The sequence below is a fragment of the Anguilla anguilla genome, chromosome 12 (assembly GCF_013347855.1).
Source record: "Anguilla anguilla isolate fAngAng1 chromosome 12, fAngAng1.pri, whole genome shotgun sequence".
NCBI classification, from domain to species: Eukaryota; Metazoa; Chordata; class Actinopteri; order Anguilliformes; family Anguillidae; genus Anguilla; species Anguilla anguilla.
The window spans coordinates 42,461,995-42,484,104 of record NC_049212.1 but is presented as its reverse complement, the minus strand read 5'-3'; the positions used below and the strand labels follow the sequence as shown (position 1 = coordinate 42,484,104).

Sequence of the window (22,110 nt, the reverse complement as noted above, 5' to 3'; positions counted from 1 at the left end):
CCTAACCCTAACCCTAACCCTAACCCTAACCCTAACCCTAACCCTAACCCTAACCCTAACCCTAACCCTAACCCTAACCCTAACCCTAACCCTAACCCTAACCCTAACCCTAACCCTAACCCTAACCCTAACCCTAACCCTAACCCTAACCCTAACCCTAACCCTAACCCTAACCCTAACCCTAACCCTAACCCTAACCCTAACCCTAACCCTAACCCTAACCCTAACCCTAACCCTAACCCTAACCCTAACCCTAACCCTAACCCTAACCCTAACCCTAACCCTAACCCTAACCCTAACCCTAACCCTAACCCTAACCCTAACCCTAACCCTAACCCTAACCCTAACCCTAACCCTAACCCTAACCCTAACCCTAACCCTAACCCTAACCCTAACCCTAACCCTAACCCTAACCCTAACCCTAACCCTAACCCTAACCCTAACCCTAACCCTAACCCTAACCCTAACCCTAACCCTAACCCTAACCCTAACCCTAACCCTAACCCTAACCCTAACCCTAACCCTAACCCTAACCCTAACCCTAACCCTAACCCTAACCCTAACCCTAACCCTAACCCTAACCCTAACCCTAACCCTAACCCTAACCCTAACCCTAACCCTAACCCTAACCCTAACCCTAACCCTAACCCTAACCCTAACCCTAACCCTAACCCTAACCCTAACCCTAACCCTAACCCTAACCCTAACCCTAACCCTAACCCTAACCCTAACCCTAACCCTAACCCTAACCCTAACCCTAACCCTAACCCTAACCCTAACCCTAACCCTAACCCTAACCCTAACCCTAACCCTAACCCTAACCCTAACCCTAACCCTAACCCCCTCTCATCAGCAGCAGCAAGAATCAAAAGGCCAGATTAGAATCCCCTCAGAAATACAGAGATCAGCCAAAAGAATTCTGGAACACACTTTTATGGACAGATAAGACATTTTTTTTTTTTTTTGCAAGGCAAAAATGCAGAGAGAGGATAGATTAGCCCACAATCCAACGCACCCCCACCCCCTGCCACCCCAATAATCTATGAAATATGGAGAAGGTCGCGTCATGGTTCGAGTATGTACGCTTCTGGAACAGAACACTTGTGTTTATAGAGGATGGCAGCCGTAGGATGAATTCTGAAGTGTACAGACAGATTTTGTCTGGCTACACCCAGAGGAAGCAGCACTTAATCCTTCAGTAAGACCCCAAACACACTGCCTGCGCAACCAAAGCAGCCCAAACACACTGCCTACACAACCACAGCACCCCAAACACACTGCCTACACAACCAAAGGCAGTCAGGACAGAAAAACCTGCTTCCCTAAAACTATAAAACATATAAACACACACCAATGCAAGCTCAATGAAATAAGAGTTAATTGGTTGTACTTTTGTCTCAAATTTATCTTTTGATATCAAATGCCAAGCCTTGAGTTTGTAAAATTCCCCTCTACAATCAATATACTTTTGGAGGGCACTGTAAAAAATGAAAAATAAAATAAAATACAATTTTTTAAAAATTTAAATACTAAGACATTTAAAAAGTAAACAAATATGAATAAATAAAAATCATTCATCTTAAGCCTAATACTTTCCTCAACACTAAGACATACATATTTCTATTTTTTTCCTGAAAACCATAGGTGCCATAATTATTGGCCCCCCTAACAATTATTGTAAGTAAAATCAAACAAAATGAAATTGGCAATACAATTTTACTTAATTTAGTTAATTTCAGCCTAAAGGAACTATATTGTGTCATTCCATCACTTCCAGTTTCACTAGAGAATAAAAATGAGGTAACAAGCATACAAAATCCCTTTGTCATCCATCAGCATGGGAAAAGCCAATAAACTGTCAATTCAGAAGAGACCGGTGGTAATTTACCATCACAAGTCTGGTAATGGGTACCCAAAAAGACATAAATGGTTAAACATACCACTTAGCACTGTAAGGGCAATAATAAAAAGGTGTAAAACACTTGGAATTGTTACAAATTTGCCAGGAAGAGGAAGCAAGTGCATGGTGTCCCCATGGACGGTGAGGAAGATGGTGAGGGAGGTCATTAATAACCCAAGGATCACTGTTTAAGAATTGCAGAAATTGGTTTGTTTCTTGCGGTCAACATGACTAAAAAAACATAAAATGGCACCTCCATACCAACTAACTCTTTGGAAGGGTGGCACAAAGACAGCCCTTACTGAGCACAATAAACAAAACCAAGAATCTGGAGCTTGTCAAACCTCATTGGAATTATGACTGGAAGAGAGTGCTATTGTCAGATGAGACCAAAATTGAACGTTTTGGTCATACACACAATCGACATGTTTGGTGGCATAGGAGGAATGCATACAGGAGATATTTCAGATCAATGGCACAATGAATTCAACAAAGTACCAAGAAATTCTGACAAAAAATTTTGTTGCTAAGAAGCTAGGACATGGTCATGGGTAGATTGTCCAGCAGGACAATGACTCCAAGCATACGAAATCTAAACAGAAATGCTTAAGTGAAATCAACATCCATGTTTTCTGATGGCCATCTCAGTCTCCAGACTTAAATTCCATCAAAAACCTGTGGTCAGAACTGAAGAGCGGGGGGAAGGTGGGGGGGGGGGGGGGGGGGGGGGGGGACCCAAAGATATCAATGATTCTGAAAAGTTCTACATGGAGCAATGGTCAAAAATATCTCCAAATGTGTTCTCTAATCTTATCAAATTATAGGAAAAGACACATGGCTGTCATAATTGCCAGGGGTGTTTTCACGAAGTATTAAATCAGGGGTGCCAATAATTGTGGAACCTGTTTTTTGGGGAAATATTTTTTTTATTTAAAAAATGTAAGACTTTGGCTGATTCTCATGAATCATTAATCAAGCACATTAGTTTACACGTTGGAAAATAAATATGTTAATATGTCAATTGTTTTTTCGTTTAGCATTTTTTCTTTTGCATTTTTGTGCATATTTATCAAGGGTGCCAATAATTATGGAGCCCACTGTAAATATAAAATAATTTTCAATATTTAAAAAATGCACTTTAACCACGTGTGAATTGTTTGGTTACAAATTGTGGAGTACAAAACCAAATCAAGAAAAGATTTCTCTGTCCCAAACATTACGGAGGACATTGTATTCCTCTGATTCCACTGAAATAATTTTATAATGACTAAATGGCACATTTAGAATTTTTCACATTTTGGACATAAGACTATAATCTTACGTATTTTACTGTACTGTATTTCCTCTGAAATTAAACATGTGTCATTAAAAATGTTTCCATTAATTTGTTTTACCACAGTCGATGAATAAGGGTTATTTCACATCCATCTGAATGAAAAATTACATATTTAGATTTTTTCCCCCATTTTTTGTATGCAAGACTATTTTATTTTATTTACAAAATTCTTTCATTTGTAGTGTTTCTGGGTGTTTTTACCTTTTATCTTGTAATGCATATGGACGCGAAGCTTTTGGCAATTATCTTTAAAAAGCATTAACCATGAAAAATATAACTTTTAATCAAACATATAAATATTGAATAATTCACATATGAGATGTTAGTGAAAAATATTGGCAGAGATATTCATAAGTGGCGCAGCGTTAAGGCCACACCATTTAAAGCTTTCAAACACCGCGTGTCCATTTCATTATTTACAGGCTAACCGGTTTAAATGTGAATATATGTCCAGTGAGAGTGTTATAGACAAAACTAAATCCAGTATTGATTTTCAAAATTGGCCCATATATTTTGAAGTAAATCCTCACCATTTCAGCATCCAATCTGTTGCCTAATTGTACTGGCAAACGGAGATACCAGCTAATATATGTATTCACGCATTACGTCCTTGGAATTAAAAGTTAACGTAAATGTAAAAAATAAGCATCGTTCGGACTGTCCAAGTTTTTTCAAAGGTCCCGTTTAGCAACCACTTGACTTATTCATATTATCGCTCATTCTCATTGTTAAAATTCTACTCATTAAAGGGTAAAACATGTGTAACCAACCAACATTGCCAGTTAGATTTCTCGTTAAACTAATTTTTAAATCGTGAATAGGGTTTTTTTTAAAGTCATTTGAATACCTGACATTTAGGCATATGTTACTTTACAGAAACTACAGTATTTGTCATCGACAATAATTCCCAAACCCGTTCATTTGAAATCGAAAATTGCACATTGTTGGACATGGTATTTATAATTTTGGAGGTAAAAAATGAGGCAACTAGATTTTACAGTCACGCTTTATTTAATTTCATATTTTATTTGCTTCAACGCCAACAACAAAAACCACAAACATGGACATGTTTGGTCAATGAAATATTTATGAGTATCGCCTTTATTCTCCCTCTGAAGGAGTGATTAATCATAAACACATGTAATAGAAATTATGACACGCGTTAATTCCAGTTTCGCATTCGCCCTTGCCTAGTGAAATCTGACAGGAAATTACCGGAGAAATGTGGCTGGTTTGTGGTCGATTTGTTTGTTCCACTGTCATGTTCTCTCTCTCTCTCTCTAACAATTTCTGTAGTTTGGAAGGGAACTCCCGTCATCCGAGGCAATATAAATATTATAGGAAGGGCCGAAAAGCGCACATACAGACGCAAAGAACTGACAACGACACACATATCAAACATGCTGGCAAGTGTCTCATCGTGTAAGTACCTACACTCATGACGCGTTGTTTTAATAAATAATTTTAATTATGTGTAACAGCTCGCTTTTCTGTATACAGTTGCATTAAACTTTTTAAATCTCTTATTTGCAAGTTATTTGCAATATGAAAAATGTCGGTACCTTGGGAATAAATTTTAGAACAAGTTTTGCTTTAGTTAAGATGTTGCGCAGCAGCCTATAGCCTCGCGTTTGTATGAATATTATGAATTATTGCATTCATGATTGAAAGTGCATTTCATTTCCAGATTCAAAACAAATAATTATAATAAGTTCTCATTTGGTCTCCGCTCAGGTTTGCTCTCCTGGCTGCTCTTAGCCGCGCTCTCCCCTTATGTCTGGCGCGTGACCCTGGGGACCCCGCTGAAAGCCGCACAGAAACTGGATGTGCGCGAATGTGTGACGCTCTCTAGAGCTCTGCTCACTGACGTAACGCGCGCGCTCACACGCGTAAGTAGCCACAGGATAAACTGGATATTCAGCGGCAACAGTTAATACAATTTAAAAGTTACGTGTGAATTTAAATTGATTCCAATGTGCCCCCCTCCCCTCATCCAGGATGAGCTATTCGAAGGATTCAACTGCACGGAGCAAAGTATGGCAGTCAATACTGCACTGTCTGCTTGCGAGCCAAGCGCAGGGCAGGTATGTCTAAATCTGCGTGAAAATATCCTACAACATTACGCGAAATTTAACAACATGGACACGCGAGACTATTTTTACAAGCTAGGAAATGCAAATGTGAATATTCCCAATAGATGTTGCCATTAAAGACATCAATACATTTTTGACACAAATTGAAATGGCTAATTTTATGACGATTATTGTCTAACCTTCGTATTGCGCGTTTTCTTTACGAAATAGGATGGTGGATGCTCCAGCACTCAAAACATCAGGTTTGATAAGGTAAAGTAACTCTCGTGTCAGTAGCGGCCAAATTCGTTGTACAGACAAACGGGTGACGCTCAGAAGCTAACAGAGTGAGTGACGTGCTGGTCTCCGCAGGACGAATGCCTGAGGAACATTAAGGTGGATTTGGAATACCACCGGGACAAACTGCGTGCTTACCAGAGGAAGGAGCTGGAGGCCACTGTGCTCACGGCTATCCGGAACCTTCTGGAGGTGAGAGGAAAATATAACTCTCTGAATCTATCTATCCACCCATCCATCCATCCATCTATTTATCCATACCATACATACATACATCTATCCATCCATCCATCCATCCATCCATCTATTTATCCATACCATACATACATACATACATCTATCCGTACACATAAATATACATAAACACACACACATCATACTATAGTATATCCCACAAAAATATACAGTATCCACAAACACACCAATCACACACACCACACATGCCAAAAAGAGTCGAGCAAAAGACAATATCTACCATCTCTTATCATTTTTAATGTCAAACTTTAAAATCAGCACTGTAATCTTTTTTTATTATTAATTCAGGTGTTCACTTTTTAATTTCATAACAGCAACTGCAAGATGGGTCGATTTCAAGAGCCGAACCCTCTCTAGATATATTGGGGACTTGTAATTTTCTAAGTTTTAAGGGAAGATTAAACAGAATTGCTTACGCATTCCTTACACACTAGCTACATAACCTTCATCGAGAATGTACACAACAGTGTTCAGCTTCCGCCCCCCCCCCCCCCCCCCCCCCCCCCCTCCCAACAACAGAGAACAAAGTTTGTTTGGTAAAAAACGTGGTCAGACCAAAGCCAAGTACATTCCAGTACATCTTTGCATCATTTCTGTCTTTGCTCATTTTTCCCTTTCTTTAATCTTTTGTCACGCAGAAGTGTGACTTCCCCTCTGGTTCCTGGCCCTCCTCAGCAGTAACGGTAAGATTTCTGCCTTTCCCCGTTCCCATTGCTTACTCTCTCTTAGTCAAATTCTGAGCCAAACAGACTCCAAAACCGAAAGTGAGCCCTGAAAAGGAATTTAGGGAAATGTGTACAATCATTTCCACCCTGCCCACAAAGGCTCAAAAAAACGCATCAAGAAAATGTAATATTTATCCAAATCCTAATCAAGATATAAATCCTTAATCTAGATTTACATTTGGATTATGGTTTGTATTTGGATGATGATTAATAATCGGATAATGGTTTATGTTTTTATGATGATTAATAATTGGATTATGGTTTATATTAGGATTATGAATATTAATAATTGGATTGTGGTTTATATTTTTGTTATGATTAATAATCAGATTATGATTTATATTTGTATTATGATTAATAATCGGACTATGGTTTATATTTTGATTATGATTAATAATCGGATCATGGTTTATTTTTGGATTGTGGTTTATATTTGGATCATGGTATTCTCACTGACGCTTTGCGCCCTATCCCTCCTCGCCTGCAGACTCCCAGCAGCCCTCAGCTCTCCCGGAGCAGCTTTGACTTCGACGCGCGACTGAGTCTCTGCAGAGAGCTGAAGGGCTTCCAGGTTCGCTCCGTCACCATCAACAGGATCATGGGATACATGGCAGCTTAATGCCAGGAGCATGGAGCCTTCCTCCCGCACATCATCCTCATCCTCTCTACAGCAGCCTTGTGTCCGGGGGCAGCCATGCAGGCACTACGCAGTGTGCAGTGATGCGCTCGTATCAACCTCTGCTCTGTTTACACATTACTGTAAGTCAGATCTGAAAGCTACTGTGTACATTTCCATGAGAAACTACCACACATAAGCTAGGGTAATGAGATGTTCAGACACGTATTTAAGTTAATTTGTGTAACGTTTTTATTATTTATTTAATTTATTTATGTATTTATTTATTTATTCATTTAAATGTATTTATTTATTTGTAATTGTGCCTGGCAAGTAAAATAATATTTTCGGAAACTAGAGGAAGCCGGGGTTAGCATCAGCTAATTATTGGTTAATAATTGTATTTATTTAACATTTATTTAATAATTGTATTTATTTAACTGTCAATTAATAATGGAACAATGAATTGTTTGAAAATACAGTTTGAAAATAAATGATGTTTGCAAGTATAAGCGCGTTTTTTAGTGGTACTTCAAGCCATTGGAATGAACAGAGTTTGATGTTCAGAGAGCACTCAGACCTGCACAGGGAGGTGTTTCAGGGGTTTATCAGTGCCAACAGTGCCCCCCCCCCCCCCCCCACACACACACACCCCACACCCCTGCGAGGGAGATACGGCAGTTAAGCGTGTGCACCGTTGGTTGCCGCACGAAGAGAGAGAAGGCATCCACACCAACACAGAATCAAATAAACAAACACCTTCTGCCTTCCCTCCCCACACGACTTCTGGGCAAAAACAATTCACTGAAACTGAAACCAGGGCATGCGATACTATCGTGCAGTGCAGAAAATACACGAAATTGACGTCTGGAATTGCGCATTGTCAATGTGGGCTCCTTCCATTCGCTTATTTTATCTCCGTGCTTCTGGTCCTTGCCCCGAGCTCCACCCACAGGAGAAGGCAAGGAAAGGAAGCAAGGAAAGGAAGCAGGGAAAGGAAGCAAGGAAAGGAAGCAGGGAAAGGAAGCAAGGAAAGGAAGCAAGGAAAGGAAGCAGGGAAAGGAAGTAAGAAAAGGAAGCAAGGAAAGGAAGCAAGGAAAGGAAGCAGGGAAAGGAAGCAAGGAAAGGAAGCAAGGAAAGGAAGCAGGGAAAGGAAGTAAGAAAAGGAAGCAAGGAAAGGAAGCAAGGAAAGGAAGCAGGGAAAGGAAGCAAGGAAAGGAAGCAGGGCAAGGAAGCAAGGAAAGGAAGCAGGGAAAGGAAGCAAGGAAAGGAAGCGGGGAAAGGAAGCAGGGAAAGGAAGCGGGGAAAGGAAGCAGGGAAAGGAAGCAGGGAAAGGAAGCAGGGAAAGGAAGCAAGGAAAGGAAGCAGGGAAAGGAAGCAAAGAAAGGAAGCAGGGACGGAGGGATTCAGGAAACATGTTTAAGGCAAATGGAAAGCTTTCAAGTGTCAGTCTGAAGCCACGTCAGTCACAGACATGGCAGATGGGGAGACATAGCAGTAAACACGATTTTAAACTGCAAGAAGATACAAGTAAAAAACAATAAACATGCAACTTAGTAAAAATGCTTTATTAAGTCACAAGATTGTCATATTCAGTGAGAAGAGTAAAGCCCTGATACTGATCCTTTCCCAAGGATGACTGCTGACACCATGGCGCAGTGGAGAGGGCAGTGATTGGACGGTCACATGCTCAAATCCCAGCCTGGCTGGACCTTGTGCTGGCTTCAGTTCCCACAGGTGTGAAGGTCCACACAGGTGGCAAAGTCCCCACAGGTGCGAAGGTCCCCAAACGTGTGAAGGGCACCAGGCTGAACCCCAGAACAGGCAGCAGTTACAGCTCGATTTTTCTTTTCTTGCACATTATAATAAAGCTCACTTTAAAAAAAAAAAAAAAAAAAAAGATTTTTCTTTCTTCAGTAAACAAAAAAAATCAAACAAAATGTACTTTTGCTACCAGTTGCCTCACACGGTAAAGCACAGGCTACTTGAGAACACAAGTCTTGAGTATCCCTACAAAAGGCTCACGCTGTTCTCTCCAGGCAGGTCAGTCTACTGTTCTTAGCAGTACGAAACACACACAGAGCTCCACACACACTGGAATGTAAAAGTGAAATGGGATTCAAGCCAAAATCATGTAAACAAACAAGAAATATTCCTGAAATTCTGCTTGTGCAAGTGCTGAAGCATATCCCTGGGCACAAAACAAACAGAAATATATAAACACATATACACGTAATATATAAACACGTATACAGATACACTGTACATATTAACAACCACAGCTTGTAAGGAAAAGCAAAGTTGGTCTCTTGATTGCATCAGTACATATCTACGTGGTAGTGGAAATGTCTTTTTAATTAAGTGGTTCATCTCAAAATAAAAAACAAAACTTAAAATGAAAACATATCCTTATGTTTCAAGCATGATTTTATAGTTCTTTAGCCATGCAGAATGGCAGCACCGTTTGCTTTAAGGGCCCATGTCATAGGGCTGACTGTCCTGACCCTAAGGGTCATGGGTAATGGAGTTTATATAAATTATATAAATCTGAGGAGAACAAGGGCTGCCATAAGGATGAGGAAAACCAAACTGGACGGCCGAGCCACGTGTTTGACCTCTGACCCCGGTGTAGAAAACAAATGCACAGTGAAATGAAGTGGTGCGATAGGGCCACGGATGGCTGGACGGCAGAGAGAGGACGTGTTCCAGACCTCCAAAGCACCCGGGCCGGTTTGGTGACCCGTCTCTAGCTCCGCCCCCAGGGTGCAGCGTCTCTAGCCCCGCCCCCAGGGTGCAGTGTCTCTAGCTCCGCCCCCAGGGCGCAGCATCTCTAGCTCCGCCCCCAGGGCGCAGTGTCTCTAGCTCCGCCCCCAGGGTGCAGTGTCTCTAGCTCCACCCCCAGGGTGCAGCATCTCTAGCTCCGCCCCCAGGGCGCAGTGTCTCTAGCTCCACCCCCAGGGTGCAGCATCTCTAGCTCCACCCCCAGGGCACAGCGTCTCTAGCTCCGCCCCCAGGGTGCAGTGTCTCTAGCTCCGCCCCCAGGGGGCAGCGTCTCTAGCTCTGCCCCCCAGGGCACAGCGTCCCATAGAGAGCTCACTTTGCTGGGGGATTAGACAGCATATCTGAAGAGAATGAGACAAAACACACATTAGACACAGAACACACACCGCACACACACACACACACCACACACACGCCCGTGACCTCTGACCCCGGCCCCGCCCTCACCTTCCAGCAGGTCGCGCAGCTCGTTGGGCACGTCGTCGTGGCTCAGACTGCTGCAGAGCAGCGAGATGCTGGCCCCGCCCTTGGCCCTTCGCCTCCAGCGGTCCAGCATCTTAAACTTGACCACGGCCAGGTCGTCATCGGCGGCCTGGATCTCCTCGATGTCCTGCATGCTCATGCCCAGGTACAGGATGCCCAGCTGCTTCCACTCCTTCCCCATCCGCGTGGCCACCATCATCAGCTGCTGGTCCGTCAGGCCCGGAGTCTTCATCACTCCGTCTGCACCAGAAAAACCTCCAGGCCTTACTTTCAACAAATAGGTACACACACACACACACACACACACACACACGCCAAGCACTCGTGTGCACAAACCAATTCTCGAACTTCACTTTTCACCTTTTTTTAAATTTTTTTTTTTTTTATACATAGGGAGTGAATGTTCAGCCGTATCGCTGGAAATATTTGTGCTTAACCAGAAAAAATTACTGAATATAAAATCACTGACTATGCAACAGCTGAAAAAGGAGAACACATTTCATGCACAAGTCACATGTATGTCTGGTTTTTTTGGGGAAATTTCTTACTCCTCAAGGGAAACAGTTTCAACACATGCATGAAAACTTATGGTTATTCATTTGAATGAGAAAACTTTATTCAACTGAATAAGACCTGCTGGTTTTGATCACATTAACTCCGCAGACTGTATCAATGACACCACCCGATGAAGGGCCTGGATGCCAGGTGTGTTACCTGGGACGTCTCCGTGTCTGGCTCTCTTACTGATCACCACATCTTCCTCTGAAGTGCTGCAGCTCCTCTTTCGGCCTGCGGAAGGGGGTCCAAAACCAGGCCGATAATTAAGCCACTGAATTACACGCATTTACAGACAAGCTCTCCACCCCACCAGACGAAACAGCTGCTGCTTCTTCAGTCAGGCTCACAGACACCAGTGGGGGGGGGGGGGGGGGGTATATACCAGATACCAGACTGTGGGGCCCATCCACACACTGGAACAGAGCCTTAAGATGGTGAGTCACCCAGCTGCTCAGATGTACCTTTATTACACAGGTACTGTTCATAATGCAGGTAGACCAGCTTCCCTTTCGCAGTGATAAGCCGGGACTCGAAACCATTACAGAATGCAAAGGAAGGCGTAGCCAATCAGAGACAGGAATCTGCATTAATGCCGTTTCTCCTGGACACACAAACTCACTTTCGGCTCTTTTCCTTGGTTTTTCAGTGGCGTTATCCACAAAGTCACCTGTGAAAGAAAAGCAGGTAAAGTGAACCCCCAGAGCAGGTAACCGTCAGCGAAACGTTACACACAGCAGCCAATCACAGACATGCAGCACAGGAGGCGTCTATCCAACGCAAGCGTTCTGCCTTCACCGCTCATCGGCATGGAAACATCAAAACAACGACGGCTGCTAATGTAATTAACCCTCCTACCCTCTCGGAGCGTGGCGCTCCACACGGTCTGGTCCGACTCCACCTCCACCAGCGACAGCTTGAAGGGAGGCGGCTGCTCCAGGAAGACCTCGAAGTAGCTCTTCATCTTCAACACGGCCTGGGTGAACTTCAGGTTCTGACCAATAATGTAATAAAATTTCTGAACCAATAACGTAATAACTTATTACATTATGTGCAAAAAGTTATTAGATTATTGACTGGTTATTACATTATTAGCTGGGTTTAAAAAAATCATTAAAATGTAATAATAGGAGCCGATAATGTAATAATATTCTTGTATCACTATGTATAAGTTTTATTTATTATCAAGTGTCAGACTTCCATAACACTTAGGCCTACCCTTACTGTTGCTTCTTTCAAATAGCTGCTCAAAAACCAGGCCAATCCTGACCCCTGAATCTTAGTCCTAACTCTGAGAAAACACACACACACACACACACAGCTACTCTCTCTCTCTCTCTCTAGGAATCTTTAATCAAGTGTATTTAAATAACTTCTTCAACCAAACTGGCACTATTATCCCTTATGCTCAACTTTCAACCTCTTAATGCAAAATTCTAAACTGTAAAATATAGTATATAACATGACCTACAAAGATAACTTTGGTAACACATCTTTCAGTTTTATCATAATAATAAAGGATGGTTTACCGTCCCTTTTTTAAAGAATTAAACATTCTCTTGATACACATTACATTTACAGTATCTATGCCAATTGGTCCCAGCATCATGTTTTGTCTCAGAAAACAATACGTTTAATTTTTTCAACAGAACTATTTTGTTAAATATTTTTTGCCCAAACTAATATAAAAGTAGTACTGATAATTATTTTAACAACATGTATTTTGCACTCCAAATTAGGAAGTATCGATAAGAGTATTGATAAGTATTGGTATTGATAAGCAGTATCAATAGTGGTATTGGTATTGATAAAATCCTAACCATGCCCATCCCTAGTTGCAGAAACTAACTAACTCACTAACAGGTGCAGTTTTCTCATGACATGGCTTGCCATTGTGCCCCTTTCTCTCTTGTTTTAAGCGCTTCTTTCATGGTGACTTGACTTGTGACTTGCCTGACCTGAGCAATGACTTGACTTGTCTTGCTTGATGTTTACTAGTGACTCGACTTGACTTGCTTGAGTCTAAACACAGTGACATGGGACTTGATTGAGACTTGAAGGTTAAGACTTGAGACTTGCTTGTGACTTGCACAAGTGTGACTTACTCCCACCTCTGCCTCACTGTCAGGTGAAAAGAAGCAGTTGGCGACTCTACATGTATCAGAGGCATGTGGTAGTCTACACCCTCCCCAGACCAACAGAGGATAACGCATCGACCAGGACCGTGATACACACAGAGAATTGGTATAACGACTAAAATTGGAGAAAATGGCAAAAATAAAAAAGAATGAACTATAGATATCATTTGCTTCGGTTTTAGACTCTTTGTTGAGCTTGTCATGACTGTATTCAAAGCCAGGGATGTCAATAGGGCAAGGATTCTGATTTGGTAATACATTTTCATGTAACCTTTCAGGAGTCAGGTTTGGTATATATACATAGAGAGAGAGAGTGCTGAATAGCTATAATAGTGTGGTTGAAAAAGTTTGCTTGAAAAGGTTATTTAAATACATTTAATTAAAGATTACATTTTTCATGAAAATAAATGGTGGTCTTTGTATTCGTGGACAAAGCATCTTCAAAGAGGTATAGATTTCATATTAATTGTCTGTGTTTGCATACATATGGGCTCGCACTTCATTTTGTACTCAAATGGTTAAGGAGTAGAAGGCAGGGCTGGAGATAAGTCTAACCAAGCACCACAAACAAATAAATAGTCATAATTCCTAGAGGGAGAGTAGGTGTGTGTGTGGGCGCGCATGTGTGTGGTCAGGTTTTTGAGCAGCTATTTGAAAGAGGAAACAAGGGTAAGTGTCATGGAAGTGTGACACTTTATAGCCAATAAATAAAACTTAAAGCGATACAAGTATATTATTACATTATCGGCTCCTGTTGTTACATTTTTTATGATTTTTTAAAAACCCAGCCAATAATGTAATAACTTATTACATTATATGCAAAAAGTTATTACGTTATTGGTTCAGAAAATGTATTACATTATCGGTCAGTTATTACATTATCGACTTTTAAGCCCCGCCCACTGCGTGACCTCACCTCCGGGTTGATCTCTCCCTCAGGCTCACTGATCAGCTTGTACTTCTTCTGCTCCTCCAGAAGGCAGGTGGCGGGTTTGTCCATCTTCACAAACCTCTTCTTGGCAATGCGCACCTCCTTTTGGATGTCCTGAGAGAGAGGAGGCGCACCGCGGGGTGAGAGAGGAGACGCACAACCCATTACTCCCATCAAATAGACCCATTACTCCCATCAAATAAACCCATTACTCCCATCAAATAGACCCATTGCTCCCATCAAATAAACCCACTACTCCCATCAAATAAACCCACTACTCCCATCAAATAAACCCACTACTCCCATCAAATAAACCCATTACTCCCATCAAATAAACCCATTACTCCCATCAAATAGACCCACTACTCCCATCAAATAAACCCACTACTCCCATCAAATAAACCCACTACTCCCATCAAATAGACCCACTACTCCCATCAAATAGACCCACTACTCCCATCAAATAAACCCATTACTCCCATCAAATAGACCCACTACTCCCATCAAATAGACCCATTACTCCCATCAAATAGACCCACTACTCCCATCAAATAGACCCATTACTCCCATCAAATAAACCCATTACTCCCATCAAATAAACCCACTACTCCCATCAAATAAACCCACTACTCCCATCAAATAGACCCACTACTCCCATCAAATAGACCCACTACTCCCATCAAATAAACCCATTACTCCCATCAAATAGACCCACTACTCCCATCAAATAGACCCACTACTCCCATCAAATAGACCCACTACTCCCATCAAATAGACCCATTACTCCCATCAAATAGACCCATTACTCCCATCAAATAGACCCACTACTCCCATCAAATAAACCCATTACTCCCATCAAATAGACCCATTACTCCCATCAAATAAACCCATTACTCCCATCAAATAGACCCACTACTCCCATCAAATAGACCCACTACTCCCATCAAATAAACCCATTACTCCCATCAAATAGACCCATTACTCCCATCAAATAGACCCATTACTCCCATCAAATAGACCCACTACTCCCATCAAATAAACCCATTACTCCCATCAAATAGACCCATTACTCCCATCAAATAGACCCATTACTCCCATCAAATAGACCCACTACTCCCATCAAATAGACCCACTACTCCCATCAAATAAACCCATTACTCCCATCAAATAGACCCATTACTCCCATCAAATAAACCCATTACTCCCATCAAATAGACCCACTACTCCCATCAAATAAACCCATTACTCCCATCAAATAGACCCATTACTCCCATCAAATAGACCCATTACTCCCATCAAATAGACCCATTACTCCCATCAAATAAACCCATTACTCCCATCAAACAGACCCACTACTCCCATCAAATAGACCCACTACTCCCATCAAATAAACCCATTACTCCCATCAAATAGACCCATTACTCCCATCAAATAGACCCACTACTCCCATCAAATAAACCCATTACTCCCATCAAATAGACCCACTACTCCCATCAAATAAACCCATTACTCCCATTAAATAGACCCAATACTCCCATCAAATAGACCCATTACTCCCATAATATAGACGCACTACTCCCATCAAATAAACCCATTACTCCCATCAAATAGACCCACTACTCCCATCAAATAAACCCATTACTCCCATCAAATAGACCCATTACTCCCATCAAATAGACCCACTACTCCCATCAAATAGACCCACTACTCCCATCAAATAGACCCACTACTCCCATCAAATAGACCCACTACTCCCATCAAATAGACCCATTACTCCCATCAAATAGACCCATTACTCCCATCAAATAGACCCATTACTCCCATCAAATAAACCCATTACTCCCATCAAATAGACCCACTACTCCCATCAAATAGACCCACTACTCCCATCAAATAAACCCACTACTCCCATCAAATAGACCCATTACTCCCATCAAATAGACCCATTACTCCCATCAAATAGACCCATTACTCCCATCAAATAAACCCATTACTCCCATCAAATAGACCCACTACTCCCATCAAATAGACCCACTACTCCCATCAAATAAACCCATTACTCCCATCAAATAGACCCATTACTCCCATCAAATAGACCCACTACTCCCATCAAATAAACCCATTACTCCCATCAAATAGACCCACTACTCCCATCAAATAAACCCATTACTCCCATTAAATAGACCCAATACTCCCATCAAATAGACCCATTACTCCCATCAAATAGACCCACTACTCCCATCAAATAGACCCATTACTCCAATCAAATAGACCCACTACTCCCATCAAATAAACCCATTACTCCCATCAAATAGACCCACTACTCCCATCAAATAAACCCATTACTCCCATCAAATAGACCCATTACTCCCATCAAATAGACCCACTACTCCCATCAAATAGACCCACTACTCCCATCAAATAGACCCACTACTCCCATCAAATAGACCCACTACTCCCATCAAATAGACCCATTACTCCCATCAAATAGACCCATTACTCCCATCAAATAGACCCACTACTCCCATCAAATAGACCCACTACTCCCATCAAATAAACCCATTACTCCCATCAAATAGACCCACTACTCCCATCAAATAGACCCATTACTCCCATCAAATAGACCCACTACTCCCATCAAATAAACCCATTACTCCCATCAAATAGACCCACTACTCCCATCAAATAGACCCATTACTCCCATCAAATAGACCCACTACTCCCATCAAATAGACCCATTACTCCCATCAAATAATAGACCCATTACTCTCATCAAATAATAGACCCATTACTCCCATCAAATAGACCCACTACTCCCATCAAATAGACCCATTACTCCCATCAAATAATAGACCCATTACTCCCATCAAATAAACCCATTACTCCCATCAAATAAACCCATTACTCCCATTACTCCCATTACTCCCATCAAATAGACCCACTACTCCCATCAAATAAACCCATTACTCCCATCAAATAGACCCATTACTCCCATCAAATAAACCCATTACTCCCATAAAATAGACCCACTACTCCCATCAAATAGACCCACTACTCCCATCAAATAAACCCATTACTCCCATCAAATAGACCCACTACTCCCATCAAATAGACCCATTACTCCCATCAAATAGACCCATTACTCCCATCAAATAGACCCATTACTCCCATCAAATAGACCCACTACTCCCATCAAATAAACCCATTACTCCCATCAAATAGACCCACTACTCCCATCAAATAGACCCACTACTCCCATCAAATACACCCATTACTCCCATCAAATAGACCCATTACTCCCATCAAATAGACCCACTACTCCCATCAAATAACCCATTACTCCCATCAAATAGACCCACTACTCCCATCAAATAACCATTACTCCATCAAATAGACCCATACTCCCATCAAATAGACCCACTACTCCATCAAATAGACCCACTACTCCCATCAAATAGACCCATTACTCCCATCAAATAGACCCACTACTCCCATCAAATAAACCCATACTCCATCAAATAGACCCATTACTCCCATCAAATAACCCATTACTCCCATCAAATAGACCCATTACTCCCATCAAATAGACCCACTTACTCCCATCAAATAGACCATTACTCCCATCAAATAAACCCATTACCCATCAAATAGACCCACTACTCCCATCAAATAAACCCATTACTCCCATCAAATAGACCCATTACTCCCATCAAATAGACCCATTACTCCCATCAAATAGACCCACTACTCCCATCAAATAAACCCATTACTCCCATCAAATAGACCCACTACTCCCATCAAATAGACCCATTACTCCCATCAAATAGACCCACTACTCCCATCAAATAGACCCATTACTCCCATCAAATAGACCCACTACTCCCATCAAATAGACCCATTACTCCCATCAAATAGACCCACTACTCCCATCAAATAGACCCATTACTCCCATTAAATAGACCCACTACTCCCATCAAATAGAACCCATAACTCCCATCAAATAGACCCATTACTCCCATCAAATAGACCCACTTACTCCCATCAAATAGACCCACTACTCCCATCAAATAGACCCACTTACTCCCATCAAATAGACCCACTACTCCCATCAAATATACCCATTACTCCATCAAATAGACCCATTACTCCCATCAAATAGACCCACTACTCCCATCAAATAGACCCACTACTCCCATCAAATAGACCCACTACTCCCATCAAATAGACCCATTACTCCCATCAAATAGACCCATTACTCCCATCAAATAGACCCACTACTCCCATCAAATAGACCCATTACTCCCATCAAATAGACCCACTACTCCCATCAAATAGACCCATTACTCCCATCAAATAGACCCACTACTCCCATCAAATAGACCCATACTCCCATCAAATAGACCCACTTACTCCCATCAAATAAACCCATTACTCCCATCAAATAGACCCACTACTCCATCAAATAGACCCACTACTCCCATCAAATAGACCCACTACTCCCATCAAATAAACCCATTACTCCCATAAAATAGACCCATACTCCATCAAATAGACCCATTACTCCATCAAATAGACCCACTACTCCCATCAAATAGACCCACTACTCCCATCAAATAGACCCATACTCCCATCAAATAAGACCCATTACTCCCATCAAATAGACCCATTACTCCCATCAAATAGAACCCATTACTCCCATCAAATAGACCCATACTCCCATCAAATAAACCCATTACTCCCATCAAATAGACCCATTACTCCCATCAAATAGACCCATTACTCCCATCAAATAGACCCACTACTCCCATCAAATAAACCCATTACTCCCATCAAATAGACCCATTACTCCCATCAAATAGACCCATTACTCCCATCAAATAGACCCATTACTCCCATCAAATGAAACCACACTTACTCCCATCAAATAGACCCACTACTCCCATCAAATAGACCCACTTACTCCCATCAAATAGACCCATTACTCCCATCAAATAGACCCATTACTCCCATCAAATAGACCCACTACTCCCATCAAATAGACCCACTTACTCCCATCAAATAGACCCACTTACTCCCATCAAATAGACCCATTACTCCCATCAAATAGACCCATTACTCCCCATCAAATAAACCCATTACTCCCATCAAATAGACCCACTACTCCCATCAAATAGACCCATTACTCCCATTCAAATAGACCCAACTACTCCCATCAAATAGACCCATTACTCCCATCAAATAGACCCACTACTCCCATCAAATAAACCCATTACTCCCATCAAATAGACCCACTACTCCCATCAAATAAACCCATTACTCCCATCAAATAGACCCACTACTCCCATCAAATAGACCCATTACTCCCATCAAATAGACCCATTACTCCCATCAAATAGACCCACTACTCCCATCAAATAGACCCACTACTCCCATCAAATAGACCCACTACTCCCATCAAATAGACCCACTACTCCCATCAAATAGACCCATTACTCCCATCAAATAGACCCATTACTCCCATCAAATAGACCCACTACTCCCATCAAATAGACCCACTACTCCCATCAAATAAACCCACTACTCCCATCAAATAGACCCACTACTCCCATCAAATAGACCCACTACTCCCATCAAATAGACCCATTACTCCCATCAAATAGACCCACTACTCCCATCAAATAAACCCATTACTCCCATCAAATAGACCCACTACTCCCATCAAATAGACCCATTACTCCCATCAAATAAACCCACTACTCCCATCAAATAGACCCATTACTCCCATTAAATAGACCCATTACTCCCATCAAATAATAGACCCATTACTCCCATCAAATAGACCCACTACTCCCATCAAATAGACCCATTACTCCCATCAAATAAACCCATTACTCCCATCAAATAGACCCATTACTCCCATCAAATAAACCCATTACTCCCATCAATACCACTTACTCCCATCAAATAGACCCACTACTCCCATCAAATAGACCCATTACTCCCATTAAATAGACCCAATACTCCCATCAAATAGACCCATTACTCCCATCAAATAGACCCATTACTCCCATCAAATAGACCCACTACTCCCATCAAATAGACCCACTACTCCCATCAAATAGACCCATTACTCCCATCAAATAGACCCATTACTCCCATCAAATAGACCCATTACTCCCATCAAATAGACCCACTACTCCCATCAAATAAACCCATTACTCCCATCAAATAGACCCATTACTCCCATCAAATAGACCCACTACTCCCATCAAATAGACCCACTACTCCCATCAAATAAACCCATTACTCCCATCAAATAGACCCATTACTCCCATCAAATAGACCCATTACTCCCATCAAATAGACCCATTACTCCCATCAAATAGACCCACTACTCCCATCAAATAGACCCACTACTCCCATCAAATAAACCCATTACTCCCATCAAATAGACCCATTACTCCCATCAAATAAACCCATTACTCCCATCAAATAGACCCACTACTCCCATCAAATAAACCCATTACTCCCATCAAATAGACCCATTACTCCCATCAAATAGACCCATTACTCCCATCAAATAGACCCATTACTCCCATCAAATAAACCCATTACTCCCATCAAATAGACCCACTACTCCCATCAAATAGACCCACTACTCCCATCAAATAGACCCATTACTCCCATCAAATAGACCCATTACTCCCATCAAATAGACCCACTACTCCCATCAAATAAACCCATTACTCCCATCAAATAGACCCACTACTCCCATCAAATAAACCCATTACTCCCATTAAATAGACCCAATACTCCCATCAAATAGACCCATTACTCCCATCAAATAGACCCACTACTCCCATCAAATAGACCCATTACTCCCATCAAATAGACCCACTACTCCCATCAAATAAACCCATTACTCCCATTAAATAGACCCACTACTCCCATCAAATAAACCCATTACTCCCATCAAATAGACCCATTACTCCCATCAAATAGACCCACTACTCCCATCAAATAGACCCACTACTCCCATCAAATAGACCCACTACTCCCATCAAATAGACCCACTACTCCCATCAAATAGACCCATTACTCCCATCAAATAGACCCATTACTCCCATCAAATAGACCCACTACTCCCATCAAATAGACCCACTACTCCCATCAAATAAACCCATTACTCCCATCAAATAGACCCACTACTCCCATCAAATAGACCCATTACTCCCATCAAATAGACCCACTACTCCCATCAAATAAACCCATTACTCCCATCAAATAGACCCACTACTCCCATCAAATAGACCCATTACTCCCATCAAATAGACCCACTACTCCCATCAAATAGACCCATTACTCCCATTAAATAGACCCATTACTCCCATCAAATAATAGACCCATTACTCCCATCAAATAATAGACCCATTACTCCTATCAAATAGACCCACTACTCCCATCAAATAGACCCATTACTCCCATCAAATAAACCCATTACTCCCATCAAATAAACCCATTACTCCCATCAAATAAACCCATTACTCCCATCAAATAGACCCACTACTCCCATCAAATAGACCCATTACTCCCATCAAATAGACCCACTACTCCCATCAAATAGACCCATTACTCCCATTAAATAGACCCATTACTCCCATCAAATAATAGACCCATTACTCCCATCAAATAATAGACCCATTACTCCCATCAAATAGACCCATTACTCCCATCAAATAGACCCACTACTCCCATCAAATAGGCCCATTACTCCCATCAAATAAACCCATTACTCCCATCAAATAGGCCCATTACTCCCATCAAATAAACCCATTACTCCCATCAAATAAACCCATTACTCCCATCAAATAGACCCATTACTCCCATCAAATAGACCCACTACTCCCATCAAATAGACCCATTACTCCCATCAAATAGACCCACTACTCCCATCAAATAGACCCATTACTCCCATCAAATAGACCCATTACTCCCATCAAATAGACCCATTACTCCCATCA

At 41.6% G+C, this 22,110-nt stretch overlaps 2 protein-coding genes across 3 annotated transcripts in view; one reads left to right on the top strand and one right to left on the bottom strand.

The window, feature by feature from the left end:
• Positions 1-4,551: 4,551 nt before the first annotated feature.
• Positions 4,552-7,797, top strand: il12a (interleukin 12a). The gene is made up of 7 exons (XM_035386379.1): positions 4,552-4,658; positions 4,971-5,125; positions 5,234-5,320; positions 5,540-5,581; positions 5,681-5,797; positions 6,499-6,543; positions 7,073-7,797. Exons 1-7 carry the CDS (start codon positions 4,637-4,639, stop codon positions 7,202-7,204), a joined length of 600 nt encoding a protein of 199 aa, XP_035242270.1. The 5' UTR covers positions 4,552-4,636; the 3' UTR covers positions 7,205-7,797.
• A 955-nt stretch (positions 7,798-8,752) lies between these two features.
• The window catches only part of si:dkeyp-97b10.3, a 28,047-nt gene continuing 14,689 nt past the window's right edge, over positions 8,753-22,110 (bottom strand). For both annotated transcript variants that reach the window (XM_035386302.1, XM_035386303.1), the window contains exons 12-17: positions 14,075-14,203; positions 11,879-12,014; positions 11,643-11,690; positions 11,180-11,254; positions 10,430-10,705; positions 8,753-10,323 (exon numbers count right to left, since the gene is read on the bottom strand). In XM_035386302.1, the coding sequence (XP_035242193.1) occupies positions 10,295-10,323; positions 10,430-10,705; positions 11,180-11,254; positions 11,643-11,690; positions 11,879-12,014; positions 14,075-14,203 (693 nt within the window). In that variant the 3' untranslated portion in view covers positions 8,753-10,294. The remainder of the gene's footprint in view (positions 10,324-10,429; positions 10,706-11,179; positions 11,255-11,642; positions 11,691-11,878; positions 12,015-14,074; positions 14,204-22,110) is intronic.

Coding starts and splice junctions, on each gene's coding strand:
- il12a (XM_035386379.1), top strand. CDS start 4,637: ATGCTGGCAAGTGTCTCATCGT. Junction 4,659..4,970: donor GCTGGCAAGTGTCTCATCGT/GTAAGTACCTAC, acceptor GTCTCCGCTCAG/GTTTGCTCTCCTGGCTGCTC. Junction 5,126..5,233: donor TAACGCGCGCGCTCACACGC/GTAAGTAGCCAC, acceptor CCCCTCATCCAG/GATGAGCTATTCGAAGGATT.